The sequence below is a fragment of the Camelus ferus genome, chromosome 29 (genome assembly GCF_009834535.1).
Source record: "Camelus ferus isolate YT-003-E chromosome 29, BCGSAC_Cfer_1.0, whole genome shotgun sequence".
NCBI lineage: Eukaryota > Metazoa > Chordata > Mammalia > Artiodactyla > Camelidae > Camelus > Camelus ferus.
Window position 1 is genome coordinate 16548587 of NC_045724.1, and position 19123 is coordinate 16567709.

General features: G+C 40.3%; 2 protein-coding genes across 7 annotated transcripts in view; both read left to right on the top strand.

The window, feature by feature from the left end:
- On the top strand, positions 1 to 15579 carry MSS51 (MSS51 mitochondrial translational activator). 4 transcript variants are annotated; one of them, XM_032470340.1, is made up of 8 exons: positions 1 to 2540; positions 7393 to 7637; positions 7904 to 8059; positions 8623 to 8747; positions 8958 to 9524; positions 9835 to 9928; positions 10261 to 10474; positions 15443 to 15579. In XM_032470340.1, exons 2-8 carry the CDS (start codon positions 7417 to 7419, stop codon positions 15482 to 15484), a joined length of 1419 nt encoding a protein of 472 aa, XP_032326231.1. In that variant the 5' UTR covers positions 1 to 2540; positions 7393 to 7416; the 3' UTR covers positions 15485 to 15579. The 4 variants fall into 4 exon arrangements, with proteins under 4 accessions (XP_032326231.1, XP_014413085.2, XP_032326232.1 ...); XM_014557599.2 differs by lacking the exon at positions 15443 to 15579 and having other exon boundaries at positions 10261 to 12309; XM_032470341.1 differs by lacking the exon at positions 15443 to 15579 and having other exon boundaries at positions 9835 to 10030; positions 10231 to 10402.
- Positions 15506 to 19123, top strand: part of ANXA7 (annexin A7) — a 25269-nt gene continuing 21651 nt past the window's right edge. For 2 of the 3 annotated variants that reach the window (XM_032470329.1, XM_032470330.1), the window contains exons 1-2: positions 15506 to 15955; positions 18883 to 18937. In XM_032470329.1, the coding sequence (XP_032326220.1) occupies positions 15518 to 15955; positions 18883 to 18937 (493 nt within the window). In that variant the 5' untranslated portion in view covers positions 15506 to 15517. The remainder of the gene's footprint in view (positions 15956 to 18882; positions 18938 to 19123) is intronic. The other variant, XM_014557563.2, reaches the window with a different exon arrangement.

Genomic DNA, 19123 nt, shown 5'->3' on the forward strand with positions numbered 1-19123 from the left:
CATAAATAATGCTTTTTTTTTTTTTAACTTTGGTTACACTTGTTTTACATGAATATTAGTAACTGAGCACTAAAGGACTCTGGGTGCCTACTATAGGCCTAAATCTATTATTTAAAATTACTGTTTCACTTAACTTTTAATTAAAAGAAAATATTATTGTCTAGAATTTTGTTATAGTAGTATTGGGAATTTATTAGGTGTTTTAACAATAAGAAAAAAAAATGATGCTGCGTTATCCTGCCATTATATTCCTTTCTTCTTTGTTATAATCAAAGTAGGTTTAGAATTTTGCAAATTGACGGAAATTAGGATACTGCTCAACATTTTATAATAATATAATCATATAGCAACTTTAATTATGATTTTCAACAAGATTATGATACACATAAAAAGCATTAGTTTAAGTTGAAAAATATATATATACTTGCCTAATTCTAGGTAGCAAATGTAACTCAAATTTTTGATCATTACAGCTTTTACTTGCTGTAATGTTAATTTGCATCCCAGTCCCTGAGCTGTCTTTAAAGTTATTATGTACTGCATACCTTAAAGATTCTTCTTGATGTTACTGTTTTATGAAAACTACACATCTCTAAGTTAAGAGCTTAACTAGTATATCAGGTACCTGGAACTTCTTTAGCCCTTAGATCTGTCACTAGGGTTATATAGTGTTTATTGGAACTTGGGTAAACATAAAGCATCATTAGCAAACTAGAAGAATTATGGGTTGATGGTAAAAATTTAAAAGAAGAAAATAGGAGGAAGAAATGGAACTCAGAAAAAGTGGTATACATGAAGAGTGGTAGAATATCATCCAGTGCCTCAAGTCACTTCCTACTTGTTGAATAGGAACCTCATTCTAGTCTGTCTTCTAAATAGTTTCACAAGTAACTATAGAAGTGTTTTTAAGGGTTGTTTTTTTTTTTTCTTTGTTAAATGTAACTCAGGATGAATGCAAATTGTGAGAAATTACAGATCTTTCTAAATTGTGCATTTAAATATGTACCAGAGCAAGTGGTAATGATGGTGAAATGTAAATTACTATTCAATATCAAATTTTTTCTACATATCTCCCTTTGTATTTAAAGATGACGCTTTTGAGTTAGAAAAGACAATCTCAGATTCCTTTTATATTTTGCAGTTCCGCCATTATTAACAGACTTCATAACCTTCAAATGTTCTGCCAGTTAAATTTGAAATTGCCCTGAAATCTTTGCTTAAAATGAATCACCCCTCCTTTATTCAGGATTTTTGCCTGTTGCAAGTGATTTTCCTTTGTCCTTAGCTATTCTGTATAATGTTATGTAATGTTTTGTTGCATCCTTAACACTTTTCTTCCACCTTCCCTACTTGTAGTCTGTGCTTTCTACAGTTTGGGGTTCCTTTGGAATCCATTCTCTGCATCTGTTCATATGTAGATTTATTTGCCACGTTCCAGGACCTCGTTGCAAGTGGGTCTGTCCCCTGGTTTGATGATGTTCCCAGAGGCAGGTAAGTGGCATAGCTGAGGCCAGATGTGAGCAGAAAGTCAGTTCTTATAGTCATATATAGGACCACTGCACTAACAACTTCTGATAGGTTCTAGAGTTTGATACCTCTAGGTGAAAAGGAGCTAGAAATGTGGAGTTAAATTCCCTGGATTAGCATCCATTACAGGAAGGAATGAGAAGATGTTTGAGTTGATTCTTTTCTATTTTCTGTTCCTAGAAATAGTATGCATTTTTAGTCATTAATATTTTGGTCTTGATTACTTTAATATTCCAGAAATTTTTATTCCTCTTATAAAATAAGCAGATGGAATGCCCCTGATGACATTCACTCAGAAAATGCCTTGCTCTCCTTTCAGGGAAGTTGAATTTTACAGATTAATTCTGGATGTCTCCCCCACAGTTGATTTTCTTCTGTACCGTTAATGACCATTTCTATTCTCCTTTTCTGGGTATTATATTTGTACTTAAGCTTACATTGGTGATTGTTGAGTTGTGTTTGAGGAGTGTTCAATATGCTGAAAAAGAACTTTCAGCTTGGGAGAACTGATCTTGGGTCTAGATTGACACCCCCCGAAAGAACTCCAGGCATTCCTGTTCCTGTGGGCTAGTGCTTATCCTTTCCAATCAAATATTGACTTCTGAACTAATCCCAAGAGTTTTTTCCTAATGCTGACTAAGAGCAGAAATGCTGCCTTGGCGAGAGGGGTCCAGGAAGCAGTAGACTTCATCTTTCCTCAGCCTGCCTGGCCTTTGGTGAGTTTGGGGTGTTGACAAGAGTTCTGAGCCTTCTTGGCAGAGAAGGAAGGTCAGAAAGAGAGAAGTCCATGGGCAGGGGGCCAGGTCCCTACTTGCCTCGTTAGGGAGAATTCAGTGTTGTCTGTCTGGTTGGCAGGACACATCTAATTACAGAGACCCAGCATTTCAGCAGTTTGCAAAAGTAAGTGATATGAAGGGACAGCTGCAAGACAGCCACAACGTAGATCTGAGGAGATCAAGCATTTATTTCACTTGGAAGAAAGAGAGAAGGAAGGAAGCTGAGGGCTTAGCAGGGTAAGTTACTTTTCCATCAACTCCTCTGCTTGCTTAGTTTATAGTTGAGTAAAGCATTTAGCACCCCAGGGAGTGTTAATCACTGATTAGGCAGCTAAATATTGTCATAATAGCAATGTTCCTGATGTTTTTCTCATTTTCTCTTTCTCTTTCCCAACCCCTTTTGATGATCTCCAATGACTAGCTTCACTCCCCCTTCTCTTCCTTACCTCCCTAAAGACATTTTTTTGTTTGCTGGTGAATTAGAGAAAATTAGATGGGCCTTCCTGGTTTAGAGATGGTGAGAAGATGACTGATTTAGGTGAAACTTGAGGCTTTTGGTGGTAAGGAGGGAGGAGGATAGAGGACTTAAATGTGGGAATAGACTAATATTTTAGGGAATTTGGAGATGAAGAATGGGTTTTTGTAGGCCATCCAGTTCATATCTTCTCTCCTTGCCAGTCCTTAGTGTTGGTGTTCTCTTTCTTCTATACTGGGATTAAATTAGAGCCCAAGTCACTGGGGATAAATAGAAAAATAGTTAGTGATTTCCTTTTTATGTGGGGTAGACTCTGAATTCTGGAAAATTCTGAAAGCTTCCTATAATTCTTAGCAACTTCTCCCTTGTCCTGTCTTTTTTGCCTTTGTTTTTCTCAGTTCACTATCCCTCCTCCCCGAACCATTCACCTTGAACTCGGAGGATCTTGGGGTTCATTGTTGGAAACTTATAACCAGGGAAACTGGGTCTGTGACTGGGGTACGCAAACTCAGACATGAGCCTGATGATACATATAGATGTAAATGTGAAGACCTGGCTCCTCATTCCCAACCTTCTTACCTTCCTGCCGTAAAATTAGTTCATTTGTATCAGGAACCCACTCTAGACACAGAGGAAAACTATGACATCAGGGATTTCACCCACACCATGCCTCCCCAAGCCATGTGATCCCTTGACTTCCAGTCTGTTCAACGAGTATTCCATTAGAGTTAATCTTCCATTGGAGGAAGACTTCTCTTTGGAAAGGCAGATAAGTGAGGCAGTACCTTTCAGGTCTTAATTGGCTTCCATTGCAGTATAAAGGCCTTTGGTTGAATATGAAAGATATTTATTATTACTCCTGGAATTTAAGACTCTTGAATTATCTCAAAGATCCTTTTCCTCCATACGTAGAAAGAAAAGATGAATCCATTCTTTTGAGGTTTAAGATGGTGTTGTCTTGCCTGAGGGAGCTGGATAGATAGAGCTGATAAATGCTTCTTCTAGAATTGCAGTTATGCTGGAAATGTGATGAGAATGATGATTAAAAGTGGAGGGAAGGATCAGGTCAGTTGTTGGAAATGGGGTTCTAAGGTGTAAAGGCAGTTCCATCCACCTTGAGTAAAGAGACAGGAACCTTAAATCCTAAAATAATGTATCATCTTTAGGTCTAATTTCTTCTCTGTTGGTGGGATTGTAGAAGATATGATATACAGATGAGCCTAATTGTCTCTGTTCTGTGGACTCTGAAGCCATCTGTTCATCTGTGGGATGAGGAGGGAGAGTACAGGGGTAGAATGAAAGGACAAGGAGAAAGAAAATACAAAATAGTTCCTCCATTAACCTCAGGACAGTGGTTTGCAAAAGCCATGTCAAAAGATAATGGATATTAGCTGTATGATTTGGGGAGGACTTTTGTTTGATTGTTCTGCCACCTACATCTCAGCTGAGTGATGATTCTGGAGTGTTTTTCCTGACAGATCTGGTCCAGAAGGATTAAATGTCAGGCCATTTTTGTAACAAAACATGACTCGTGATTTGAACTTTAATAGTTACCTCATTCACAATAAAACCAACCACTGTCAGCATTTTTATCCTGTCATTTCCCTGTCCCTGAAGGCAGTTTACCTGGGGAATAATATTTATTTATTGAAGTGTATTCTGTTTACAATGTGTTAGTTTCTGGTGTACAGCATAGTGATTCAGTTATACATATATATATTCCTTTTCATATTGTTTTTCATTATAGGCTATTACAAGGTATTAAATATAGTTCCCTGTGCTATACAGTAGAACCTTGTTGTTCCTCTATTTTATATATAGTAGTTAGTATCTGCAAATCTTCAACTCCCAATTTATCCCTCTACTCATGCCCCCTTTTTGTACTGGTAACCATAAATTTGATTTCCTGTCTGTGAGTCTGTTTCTGTTTTGTAAATAAGTTCATTTGTGTCATTTTTTTAGAGGGAATAATAATTTTTTAGCTTCTGAATCTCTAGATACCTTTTTTTTTAATAATTGAAGTGAAATTCACATAACATACAGTTGATCCTTTTAAAGCGAGTAATTAAATGACATTTAGTACATTCACATTGTTGTGCAACTGCCACCTCTATCTACTTCCAAAACATTTTCATCACCCCCCCAAAAAACCCATAACCATTAAGCAGTTACTCCTTATTCCCCCTTCCACTCAGCCCTTGGCAACCAAAGATCTGCTTTCTATCTCTGGATTTACCTATTCTTGATATTTCATATAAATGGAATCATTTAACTAATGTGACCTTTTATATCTGGCTTCTTTCACTTAGCATGTCTTTGAGGTTAATCTACATATAGCATATATCAGTACTTCATTTCTTTTTATGGCTGAATTTTCATTCTCTCTCTCAATCTCTATTACTCTGATAAACACACACATATGTTTTATATATATATACATATATCCCAGTTTGTTTTTTCATTCATCTGTTGGTGACCTTTGGTTTGTTTCTACCTTTTGGCTATTATTAATAGTGCTGCTATGAACATTTGTGGGTAAGCATTTTTTTGAGTACCTGTTTTCAGTTATTTTGTGTATATACCTAAGAGTGAAATTGCTGGGTCATATGGTAATTCTATATTTAACTTTTTGCAGAGCTGCCATATTGTTTTCAATAGCAGCTGCACAATTTTACAATCCTGTCATCAGTGTATGAATTCCAGTTTTCCACATCCTCACCAACACTTGTTATTTTCTAGCTTTTTGATAATAGCCATCTTAATGGGAGTCAAATGGTGTCTCATGTTTTTGATTTGGGTTTGATTAGTGAAGTTGAGCATCATTTCATGGGCTTATGGGCATTTTGTATAATTTCTTTGGAGAAATGTCTATTCAAGTCAGTCAGTCAGTCTGTTTGTTTGTTTGTTTATTTATTTATTTGCCAAAATGTGCCTTTATTTAAATCTCACCCTGTGGTTAAAGTTCTACCCTTTGAATCTCTTCTGAGGAAAACTTTTTTTTTTTAAACTCTGTGATGAACTGTCAAATACTTCAGATTTCCTATCACATTTCTCAATGATTCTCTCCTCAGCTTCCCCAACCAATGATCACAGGTCATGATTCCATGTCAATTCAAGTCTTTTGCCCATTTTTAAATTGGGCTGTTTGTTGTTGTTGAGTTTTAGGGGTTCTTCATATATTCAGGGTATTAGTCTTTAATCAGGTATGTGATTTACAAGTATTTTCTCTCATTCTATGGGTTGCCATTTCACTTTGTCCTTTGATGCAGAGAAGTTTTTAACTTCGATGTAGTCCAGTTTACTTTTTCTTCTGTTGCCTATGCTTTTGGTGTTATATGCAAGAAATTGCCAAATCCAGTATCATGAAGATTTTCCCGTGTTCTTCTAGGACTTCATAGTTTTATCTCTTACACTTAGGTCTTTAGACTTTACCGTCAAACTCAGACCATTTTATTTCATTAATTCCCAGAATGTTCCCATCTACATTAGTATGCTCATACCCTTCTTTGTGCTTAGAATTCCTTGTTCTCTGTCTTTGTGTATTCAAAGTATTACCATATTTCATGGTCTATTCCAACTGCTGCCTGCTTCATAAAGTCTTCCTATAGCTCACCTTCTGAAGAGACTCTCCTGATCTCCCATTACTGCTTTAGTTTCACCTTTCTGATAGGATTTATATACTGCCTTAGGGTTTGCATCTAATCCCACTTCAAGACAATTAGATGTTAAGTATATTTTTCATATTTGTTGTAGTATTCTGCATGTGATTTTCTCTCTTTATCAATAAATATTTATTGAATGGATGGATGTTTTAATTTTTTCCCAGTATAATCCATTTTGTTTACTGAGCCCTTGTGAAAGGAATGGGAGAAGACAAGCCAGGGAAGGAGGATTTCACATTGTTCTTGCTATGTAGTGGGTGGATGTGGGCTTAGTTCTACTTCAAAATTCACCTCTTTGGGAAGTTTTTCTAATAATTTGCATAATGTGCTTTGACTGCATAACTATTAGCATTGTAGTGTTCATTTCATATTGCATTTGATTTCTACTTCTTGTTGTACTCTTTATAAATGTAATTATAATCTTTTAAAATGTATGTTTTCCTTCCCCAACTAGATTAGGTTGAGTGATTCTCCAATTAGGTGGTAGCTTTAGACAACCAAAACTTTTTGCTTTTTCCTCTTCTAAGTTTATTTTTAAAATACACTAGTAACATATGTATATATTCCTTGTCTAAAAAGTCAAACATTACAGGTAAGTCTAAAGTCCCCTTTGATCAACCCAGCTCCCATCCCAGTGCCTTTTCCCCTCCTCAGACTTAATCTGTTACCAGTTTTATATGCGCTCTGCCAGACCTGTTTTAAAGCATTTACTTACATATATGCTTACATTATATATAGAACTTCATATGTAACACATATATGTATAATTGTATTCACATCTAATTATTTCTTTTTCACAACTGCCTGTGGTGATCAATAATCAGTAGATATGAAATAAATCTTACTGATACCTGGGCCTGAGGGGCTGGAATGACAAGTGAAAGGTCAAACATATGCAAACACATTTATGTTCAGTTTGCAAACTTCTATTGCATATCTGTTCTGCATATAGTCTCCAGGTATTAGTGGACAGGCCATGGCTCCACGGTCCCGGCGACGAAGGCACAAGAAACCCCTCTCCTCAGTGGCTCCTGTGGTTGTGACCCCACCCACAGTTGTAACCCCTGTGCCTCTGACCCTCTCAAAACCTGGCCCTAGCATTGATACACTTGGCTTCTTCTCCTTGGAGAATAATGTTCCTGGCCTATCCCAGCTGATCCTTCAAAAGCTGAACATGAAAAGCTATGAAGAATACAAGTGAGTGACTAGCCTTATCCCTTGTAGAAATGATTTCAGAAGGTGGAGAGGGAGTACAACTTGAGGAATATGTTGTATCTGCAAAATGAGGGATTTTCTCATCCTTATTTTTGCCAGTTTTATTACTGTAGAAGAAATGTAATTTGCTTAAATAAGAAATAATGGGAGTAGGAGAGTGGGAAATACATAGGGGGCAAGGTATGGGTCATGAGAAATTTTGGAGATATTTTTCCTGTTGTCACTGCTTCTCCATGCTGTCTCTGCAGGTTGGTGCTAGATGGGGGTACTCCTGTATCAGGCTTTGGATTTCGATGCCCTCAAGAAATGTTCCAGAAGATGGAGGACACATTCCGATTCTGTGCTTACTGTAGAGCACTCCCTAGTGGCCTTTCAGACTCCAAGGTCCTCCGGCACTGCAAGAGGTGGCGAGCTGGGGGCTAATAGGGAAGACATCCAAAAACGATCCTATTGCAGGAGGAAAGGTCTGAGAATTTTCAGAATAACTTAAGGCCCTCTCCTTATTCTGTATGATCCAGGCCACAGAGAAATTAGAAAAGGTTTGGGCTCCTGCTTATTTTGGTATTATGGGGAGGTTAGAGATCACCGTGTAATCCCCTCTACCTCCCTTCTCTTGAGTACTTAAGTGGTAAGACCATATCTATTCTGGGGAGGCTGGGGTCAAGCCATCTGTGACAAGAGGGTAGCCACAAACTCCTGGTTTCTTCTGTAAGGGATGTCAAAAATGAGTTCCAGATGAGGCTGAGATGTCCCTCTGACCCAAGAGAAAAATTACATTCCCACTCTCTCCTGCCTTCTCTGCCAAATATAGTCCCCAAATTTGGTGTAGCAGCTGTCAGTCCTCTCCCTACCTTCCTTACGCAGTGATCTTTCTTCCTAGGTGCAGGAATATCAATTCCCCTCCCCAGATACCCCTCAGTCACCTTTGAGGTATAGGAGCATCTATTTCTGGGGCTCATTCTCTCAGGTGCAGAAATGTCTATTACTGTGGTCCAGAGTGCCAGAGGTCAGACTGGCCAGCACACAGGAGGGTTTGTCAAGAGCTGCGTCTTGTCGCTGTGGACCGTCTCATGGAATGGCTTCTGGTCACAGGTGGAGTGGTGGTATTGGGGAACTCTGCCATAACAGTCATAGTTGGTCATACTCGGGACAAACATATGAAAGCATGTTATGAGGAAAAAATGAGGAACTGAGTGGGATGGGGAGTGGGGCCCTACAGGTCAGAGGTTGGGAGAATGAACACAGAGGAAATATTGAAGCCAGGGAAGGATCAAGTCATTTCTTGTTCCTTCTTTCCTGCAGGTGATTTTGTCCTACCCTCAGGACCTTGGTCATGGCTGACTGAAGTTGTACAGGGCTGGGACACCTGGTTTTCTATGCAACGTTTACAGCTAGATTCTACACTGGATGCTGTGCTTAATAGTCAGGCCATGACCACCCTTTGGGCCAGTGCAGGACGGCCAAGGCCAGACCCACATGTCCTGCAGGGCTCTTTGAAGCGGCTGCTGACAGATGCCCTGTCACGGCCCTTGACGCTGGGCTTTGGGCTTCGGGCCTTGGGGATAAACGTTGGGAAGGTCGGGGGAAGCACAGTGCATGTGGTTGGTGCTTCCCATGCAGAGACATTCCTCACTCGCCCCGGGGACTATGATGAGCTTGGCTACATGTTTCCTGGGCACCTTGGCCTCCGTGTAATCTTGGTAGGTATAGACGTAGCTGCTGGCTTTTCGCAGAGCACCTCGGCTTCACTTCTGGAACCTGGCACAGTTCAGCTTAGTGGCCATAGGGGCCTCTATCATGACTTCTGGGAGGAGCAGGTGGAGACTGGACAGATAGCCCATCCAGATTTGGTGGTGGCATTCCATCCTGGTAAGAGTCTTTGGCTCGGGGGAATACTGGGTCAGTCCTGGGAATTTCCCATCCTGACTCTTGTACCTTTGGAACCCCATTCATTTGGTCAGGTTAAATGTAATATAATGATGACCTGGGTTGATCATTAGCCATATGTGCTACACTTGGGTTCATAATTTTCCCTTTGAAGAACATAGGGTGGGTGATGGTGGTAAATGAATGTTGGAGGGGAGCAAGGTGAAGGGTGGGCACAGTCAAAGAAGTATCTTAATTAGGGTCTGCCTCAGCCTTTATCCTTCCTATTCCCATCTCTGTCTTTGTTCCGTAGGTTTCCATGCTTCTTCGGACTTGATGGAGTCTTGGCTACCCACCCTCCTGCTACTTCGTGATTATGAGATCCCTACAATGATTACTGTTTACAGGTTTTGCCCTCTTCCTATTTGTGATACCTCCCTGACTCACTCACACCTCTCTTTATGTAAATGAGCTCATTTCTTTCCCCCTTGCTCATCTTCTGCCTTTTGGTAAGGATTTTCTTCCTTCCCGCATTTGGCTTTCTCATCTCCTGAAACAAAGTGCTACGCTAGTTAATTGAGTAGTTACTATAGACATTTGGGAGGGAGGGATTGCTGTTGCCTAGTCCAGCCTTAGGTAATTTTGGGGATTGTTTAGTTCAGAAATGTCAAGTTCTAAGCAATTTCTCTCTTATGTCTTTCATAATCAGCAGAGCAAATTTTCTTACCTGTCTCCATAGCAATCAGGAGTTGACAGCATCTTTGCAGATTCTGGTGGACCTGGATATGCACATCACAGCCTATGGAGCCAACCCTTTTGCGTCCCTCAAACCTGAACAGGTCTATTCCAACCCCAACAAGCAGCCAGTATACTGCAGTGCCTACTATATCATGTTTCTTGGAAGCTCCTGCCAGCTGGATAAGAGGCAATTGGAAGAAAAAGTAGATGGTGAGGTATAAATAGCTGACCTCAATCCTGGCTGGATGTCTAGAAAATGACAAGTTGTGATGAAATTACCTGCTAATGCCAGGTTATTGCTAACTTTGAAACCCACTATATCCTAAACCTAATTCTCTTATCTGGGTAGAAACTAAGCTAAATGGGAAATCCTATGTGATGTGACTCATTTCCAAGAGGTTAGCTAAATGTAGCTTCTAGAGACAGGATTCTAGATTTAGCATGTGGCAAAAAGCCCTCACATAAATCTTTACAGAACCTAGAGTTCCTAACAGTTTTGCTTTATGAGAAAGTTGTACCTTTTGACTTGAACCAGATGGCACCAAGGAGAGGAATGGAACCTTATTCTTCTGAAAAAGACTTTCTTCTCATCCAGTAATTTGGGCTAAAAAGTGGAGATACTAATTACTCCAAGTGGTGGACAAATAGGATGGGCAAGTCAGAGAAGTGGTTAGGACATGGGGGAGGTTGTGAAGATTGGCACAGTCTTCTCTTTCCTGGCTTTTTCGAGATACGTGTCCCATTTTTGTTTTCTCTTCAGGACTTCTAGCCCTAGGGAAGCTTTTTGCTCTTGTGTTGTATTTTAGATATCCCAGGGTGTATCAGACTTTACTTGAATATATAGGAACTTGTTATCACCTGGTCTATACCACAATAAACTCAGTTTGGGGCTTAGTAAGTCATTTGCTTTATCTTATCTCCTATTCACTGGCAAGTATTACCTGTCTACACAGAACACATCAGGATTGGAGGTTTCTCTCTGGCCAAAGTTGTGATTAACATCAGCTCTCTGTTTGGGCCTGCCTCTCTACCACACCCTGTCTCTTGTCATCCTCTTATCACACTCCCAGGACTAGGAGAGTCCCAGGTATTCATTCCTACAACCTTCTGTGACCTCAACCCCGCTACTTATATCCAGAATATATGTAAAGAATTCTTACACCTCAATAATAAAAAGGCAAATAACTCAATTAAAAATGGACAAATGATCTGAGTAGATGTTTCTTCAAAGAAGATACACAAGTAGTCAATAAGCACATAAAAAGATGTTCAACATCATTAGTCATCTGAAAATACAAATCAAAACTATAATGAAATAGCACTTCCTTCACTCAGATGTCAGTAATCAAAACATCAAAAATCAAATCAGATAACAAGGGTTAATGAGGGTGTAGAGAAATTGCAACCTTCATACAAATTGCTGGTGGGGATGTAAAATCTTGCAGCTATTTTGGAAAACAATGGCATTTTCTGAAGAAGTTAAGCGTTGAGTTACCATTTCATCCAGCTATTCTGCTTCTAGGTATGTACCCATGAGAAATGAAAATATGTACATAATTGTTCATAGCAGCATTATTCATAATAGCCAAAAGGTAAAAAATAAACCAAATGTCCATCAACTTATGAATAGATAAACCACATGTGGTATATACACAGAATGAAATATTTGGCCATAAAAAGGAATGAAGTACTGATTCACGCTACAGCATGGATAAACTGAAAACACGTTCATCCGTGTTCATGTTCAGGGAAAGAAACCAGTCACAAAAGGCCACGTATTGACTGGATGCATTTGTATGAAATGTCCAGAAGAGGCAAATCTATGGAGACAGAAAGCAGATTGCAGTGGCAGCATAGAGATGAGGAGGATGAGTATATTGGGGGTGATGGCTGAATGGTGTGGGGTTTATCTTGGGGGTTATATAAATGTTCTAAAATTGATTGTGGTGCTGGTACAACTCTGTGAATATATTAAACAACCATTGAACTATACACTTTACATAGTAAATTATATCTCAATAAAGCTGTTACCAAAAAATTTAAATCATAATGTAAAAAAATGAGAATATTTCTTAAGTGGTTAACAGTGCTTAGCACATAGTATGTATTTAATAAATGGTAGCTTTTATTGAATACATACCACTTGGAATTTTACTCAGTAACATAGATTGAACTTCCTGTGCAAGATGGTTTGACAATGGAAAAACCAGGTGGGAAGCCATTTTTATGGTCCAGATGAGATATTGCACATGTCAGCTCAGGTGATAGTAGTAGGTATGGAAAGGAAAAGCTGTAACAAGAGAAGCAAATAAGTAGATAATGACATTTTATATCTAGAACATGAAAGTAAAATCCATAGGGTCTGATTACTGATTGTGTTGGGTGAAGTGTGATATATCAGAGTCTAACACAGTAATAGGGGACACAGAAATTTCCAACTTAGAATGGTGGTGATAGGACATAAAAGTGCCTAGCTTCATGCTAAATGCTGAGAATTCTAAGATGGCTTTTGCTCTTTAAGTGTTTACAGTTTAACAGAAGACTAACACAGGCAGAGGCAATATAATAAAAGTTATATTTTCTAAAGTCAGCATATGAAGTGAAAAGGCTGTATTTTCTTCTTTTTTTTTGAAATAGATTTTATTTTTTTAGAGCAGTTTCAGGTTCACAGCAGAGTAGAAAATGCAGAGAGTTCTCAGAAAGTCCTCCCCACCCACACATATATACTCCCCTACCCTCAACATCCCTCATCAGTGTGACATATTTGGTACAATCAATGAACCAACATGGACACATTATTATCAACCAAAGCCCATAGTTTACATTAGGGTTCACTCTTGATGGTGTACATTCTCTGGGTTTTCACAAATGCATAATGACATGTAGCCACCACTATAGTATCATACAGAATAATTTCATTGCCCTAAAAATCTGAAAAGGCTGTATTTTCAAAAGTACATTGAAATTCCCTTAGGATAACACTACATTGTGGATTCCAACATATCATCTCTCAACAAGTGTATCAGAGCCAGTTTTTCCTCTAGTATTGGAAACAAAATTTATTTATTAAGTTGATCACCAGATGAAATAGTTGGCTTGAGTTTTGTGGGCCCTGTTGTAGTCGTCAAGTATTCATTGAACATTTATTAGTAGACTCTGCAGATAATCCCTATTCTCAAGGAGCCTATATTCCGGGGCAGTGGAGGGAGATCACCAAAAGTAAACACAGAACTTCAGATGCTTTTAAATGTTACAAAGAAAATTAAATAGGATAATAAGTGTGTATAACTGGTAATGGTGTTGGTGGCAGTGGTGGCTACTAATGTTACAATGTTCAGGGAATACCTACCTCTCTAAGGAGATGGATGACATTTGAGATGCAACATGCAGTGGAGAACATTCCAAGTAGAAGCAATAGCAAGTGCAAAGATCCTAAGAATCTCTGGTGTGTTTAAACTCAAGCTCAATATGTTTGGACAGAGGGCCATTGTGACCAGAGTTTAGTGCTTGAGAAGGAAGGTGTAGAGGGATGAGATCAGAGAGGTAGTCAGGGGCCGAACTATATAGGGCTTAATAGACCAGGGCCAGGAGTTTGGATTTTATTCTGGTTCCAGTGGGAAGCTATTGGAGGAATTTAATCAAGGGAATTGTATGACCAAATCTATTTAGAAAGAGCAGTCTAAGAGTTTCCTAACCTCAGCACTATTGACATTTTAGTCTGAATAATTCTTTGTTGAAGGGGGATGCCCAGTGTGTCACAGAATGTTTAGTAACATCCTTGGGCTCTTCCCATTGATACTGGTAACCCCCTCCTCCCTAGCTGTGACAGCCAAAACCGACTCCAGACATTGCCAAATGTCCCCTTGGGGAAAAAAATTATTGCTCTATCTGTACAAAAGTTTTGTGTTAAACACAAAGGAATATTCACATTAGGAGAAGCATAATGGCTCCTATTTCACATGAACTCTGAAGCATATAATGGCTTTTCAGAGGTGTTTTTTTTTTTTTTTTTTCGCTAAGTTTATGTGGTTGAATACAGGTAGATTAAATGCTCATGTGCTATGACTGCTGTTAAATGCGCCATGGCAGATATCTATAAAAGGTTTAGCTGGGTGTGAAAAGGGAGTCTACCCAAGGGAAGGTAAAGAAAAGGAGGAAAAGGTAAAGAAAAGTTTCTTAAAGTAGGAAGGAGATGGTTGATCTGTGAGTTGAGTCTTAATAATGCACAGTTGTTAAAAGGCAGGCAGTACTTTCTAGGCAGAGAAAGCCTGAGGAAAGGACCTCTGATCTTGGAGGGCCTTGTATGTCAGGAAATCACGAATGGAAGTGGTGAAGCGGAAAATCTAGTGGTACTGTCTGAATAGGCTATTGGATATTTGGGCCTATAGCTCAGGAAACTGGGCAGGAAATAAGAGGTTTGGAAAATAACCTCTCAAATTGATAGTTAAAGGAGAGGGGAGGGTGGGGACGAGATCACCAAGGAAGTAATGTAGAACAAAGAGGAGTAATGACAGGCTTCTTAGGAAATGCTTTAATTCCAGAGATCTCTGAGCAGATTGGACAGAAAGGACCAGTATTTGCCCGACAGACTGATGAACAGGGAATAAATGCTGGGTACCCAAAGTGTTGTGCAGTTTTGTTTAAATTGGGTGGTGACTTCCTCCAGTACCTTCCACTTCACCCCTGTTTTGGGACCATGTATATCTTGCTCTTCTCACTTAAAAATTTAATCCACCCTGTCCTACCCTGATGAGAAAGCTTTTGCATAGAAAAGCACGAAGAGTAATAGGTTAATGGTTCTTAGACTTCAATATGCATCAGAGCCACCTGGGGGCTTGTTAAAACAGATTGCTGAGCTTCACCTCTAGAGCTTAACTCAGTAGGTCTAAGGTGGAGCCCAGTAATTTGCATTTCTGACAAGTTTGCTGGGAATGTTGTGGCTGCCCATCTGGGGACCACAGTTTGAGAACTACTGTAAAAGGTTGCCGACTGGTTTTTGCTCTGGAATACAAACTTTCTTAATGAGTTTAAGATAATGGTCTGGGCCCTTGAAATTGCCTCAAATGTTTAATGCTAGTTTGTATGTCCTAAGTAGGGCTCTAGTGTGAGGGGAGCCTAGAACCACCTAGCAACTCCTTTCTGGAGTGGTTTTGATTAGTGTCTCTCGCGTTCCGACTATCTAGGATCCCCGTAAATACCAATCCACTTCACAAAGGACTGATTAAAGACACCGTCCTTGACCTGAGAAGATTCCAGGGATGATGGCATATCAGGCGGAGAGGCTGCACCTGGCCTCCCAGTCCCCAGCCCATCTCTGCCGCCCACCACTGAAAGGGCTCCAGGATTCCTCAGAACCGCTTCAACTTCCCAAGAGGCTTGAGAGAGCTGACGGGATTGGCGCGTCATCCTTGGTACCGAGAACTGCGGTAACACCGGCCAAGGCCCCCGAAGGGAGAGCCTTGTCGCAGGTGGAGCTGCCAGCTGGGAAGGAAGGGAAAACCCTATCCGGGGCCCTGCTGGCCTCCCGGGCTGGCCCTGCCGGTACCGCCCCCTCCTGCCCCAGGGGCGTTCCCGGCCGCGGCGGCGGTCCTAACGGGCTTGGGCGGCGGCCCCTGGCGCCCCGCCCCGCCGGGCCCGCCCCCGGCTCCATCTTGCCGGCTACCAGGTTGGGCTGTGACGCTGCTCCGCGGGGTCAGGTGAGGAACGGCGCCCCCCGGCCCTTGCCGCCACTCCTCCCCCTTGAACATCTCCCCCTGGCTCGCTCTGAGGCCGGCCATCCGGGAGAGGGCAGTGGCCAGCGTGTGTACCCAAGCCAGGGGCAGTGGAAGGGCCTGTGGGCCTCCCGGTGGTGGGCAACTCGGTGTGCGCGTCCTGGGACCCCGGCTCCCTGGTGGGGACGTTCGGTTTGGGGTACATTGGGGCGGGATCACCGAGGCGTCGGGCAACGGGAAGTCCTGCTCCCCGATCCTCCGTGCCCCTCGGCTGTCGGGAGGTAAGAGGGAGCAGTGACCCCTCCCGCGCAGGCAGGTGGACCGCAGGTGGACCACAGGTGGAGGGAGTAGGCCAGAGGATGGTCTTCCTGGAGCAACCTCAAGGAGGGCTGAGTAGGAAAACCAGCGAGCAGCACCGAAAGCTAAGTCCAGCTGGTGACTAGACCTCCTGGTGACACAGCAAATTTAGGGAAACGGGAAATTTGTACTTTGCTTATAGTGAATCCTATGGACAGAATGCATAAACCTAAAATTGTACACTGGCTCAGATTTATAATTCTTGGCAGCTGTTCTAGGAAATAACATTACAGATTTGGTCCTTTTTCCCGAACACCAGCAAACGTGTGTTGATATGAGGCCAACCTGTGTGAACAATTCTACAGAAGATAGCTTATGTTCACCATAAAGTGACAATGAAAAGAAGTCATCCAACTGCCTTTAAACTCCTAATTTCTGCCAACTGATGGGGAGCTGATCTGTTAAAGTAATCTGTCCTAATTAGATAATAAGTGTAATGAGTTACCTCTCAAGCAGGGAAGGAGTTTCAGGTACTAGATAGGCAGGTTAGAATTTTGACCAATGCAAAATGAAGCCGCCTTTGAGTTTTCCCTGGTGGTGGCTGCCGACTCTTTCCATGCAGAAGCTAGTCACGCTTCCAGTTCTTTATCAAAGGGCCCTTGCTGATGGATTTAAATGGTCCTTCCCAGTCAGGAGGCAGGTTTTGGAAAATTGTAGTATCTGCTGTTGGCCATCTTCATTCACTCTTCCTGTTTCCTTATTTGTTTCTTTTCATAAATTTGCACCAGATGCCGCCTGTGTTTCTGGGCTTCATGCCATCTCTGAGACTTGCCTAGTGAGACCCACCCCTTTTAGTAGTTGACTCACTGGGTGGAGATGATTCGGAGAACCAGGAATGATTTTTCCAGTCTTTTTTAAAAGTAGTTGCTGACAGAGACTATTAAAAGCTCTGGTTCACTGGTATAATCTAATTATTCCTTGGGCAAAGTTGAGTAATTTGTGGAGTCACCCTCAGGTCTGTGTAAGCTTTTTACAAAAGCTTTTAAAATCTACCTTTTGAATAGATGATATATGCACAATTCCAAAAAGGCTAAAGATACTTTGACAAGTAAGTCTCCTGTTTATGCCCCAGCTCTCCTTCCTGCAGGCAGCCACTCTTTCTTTTCTTTAGTATACTTTCAGGGATATTCTCTCTATATACAAGCAAATAAATGTATATTTTTACACATTTGATTGCACATTATCTATGCAATTTTTTACCTTGCTTTCCCCCCCCCACTTTACCAAAAGACGGTTTCACATATGAGTAAAAAGAGAGCTGCTCATTTCTAATACTTGCATAAATAACACTTCATTGTATGGCTGCCCATAATCTTTCTCACGTGTCCCTTATTAATGGACTTTGATTGTTTTTAACCTTTTTCTGTTACAAATAGTGCTGTAACGAATAGCCTTTTACATATACAGCTTTGCATTTGTGCAAGTATTTCTGTAAGTACATCCTGGAAATGGAATTGCATTCTAGTCCTTTATATAATTATTCTTCAAAATATATCCAAATTTACTTTCTTAAAATTGCTTTAAGTTTATGAGAAACTGCATATGAGATACAGATAGTTTTCATTTTCGTTCTGTTCTGAAACTCTTGTTGACAATAATTTCTCTAGGGCCGTTAAAGATAATATTTAATATAGCAGCTCAAGGATGTAGAAATAGGACATTGTCATTGGAACAATTCCAGAGATTTAGAAATTTGAATTGCTTATGTAGTCTTTAGTACTGTAACTACTTGTTGCCTTTAAAATTATTAATTTCTCTCATAAGTTATTTTCAGACTTTTCCCCCTTTCTTTGGACGCTGACCTCTTTTGCCTAACTGTTCTTAGATGCTGTTGTTTCTCCTTTACTCCTTTTATCAATGGGGCTTAGAGAAGAAGAAAGCAAGAAACAATTTTGCCTATTTCTTTGCATGAAGGTCTTTGGATCCCAAATGACTGTTTTAGAACTTATTTTATCAACCTTCTTATTATCTTTCTTATTAACTTAAAACTTTGACTAAACATATGGCCATTCATTCTCAACTTAGCAAGTTTTTAGCTTCTGTACTGTGCTTAATGTCATAAGGGACACTGTAGTAACTTCAGTTTGTTATCTCATTTTCCTACACTATGTATTCAAAAGGAAGGGTCCTTTTTTCTCCCCCTATCTTTTTACCAGCACCTAGGACAGTGCTTATTATATAATGGGCTTTCATAATGTTGAATTGGATTAGATTGAAGTCTTGATATAAAAGAGATACAAATAATTTACAGCCAGTTAGAGAGAAGAGCCAAAACACATAATGAAAAACTTAACAAATTAGATGGTAGGTCCAGAAATGCCAAAATACTCTGGTACCAAAATATTTACAGACCAGCAGCAACAGTATCACCTGGAAGCTTTGTTAGAAGTGCAGAATCTCAGACCCCATCTCAGAATTACTGAATCAGAGTCTGTCTGCTAAACTCTTTTGAAAGAAGGTGTATTTTATGTAAAACCATATGATCTATTTATCTATTTATATCTATATGCATATCTTTAAGAAATTAAAGAGGATATTTTTTATTGTTGTTACAGAATGTCATACCCAAGCTATCCGCCCACAGGCTACCCACCTTTCCCTGGATATCCTGTAAGTATTGCCATTTATGATACTAAAATAGCTCATGTCCTTGGAGCAGTGTTGTATAGGACTAGCCCATGACAGATTTTATAGTATGCTAGAGCAAGGGTCAAACTCAAATGGCTAGAGTAGAATATGTGAGTGAAGTAAAGCATTGTGGGGAAGGCCAGCAGTTGCTCGGCTTCAGCCTGATGT

Bases quoted from the DNA above. Each gene is read 5' to 3' on its own strand.
- MSS51 (XM_032470340.1), top strand. From the start codon at position 7,417: ATGGCTCCACGGTCCCGGCGACGAAGGCACAAGAAACCCCTCTCCTCA. The intron at 9,929-10,260 runs GTTTTGCCCTCT...CTGTCTCCATAG, and splicing joins ACAATGATTACTGTTTACAG to CAATCAGGAGTTGACAGCAT. The intron at 10,475-15,442 runs GTATAAATAGCT...CCGACTATCTAG, and splicing joins AAGAAAAAGTAGATGGTGAG to GATCCCCGTAAATACCAATC.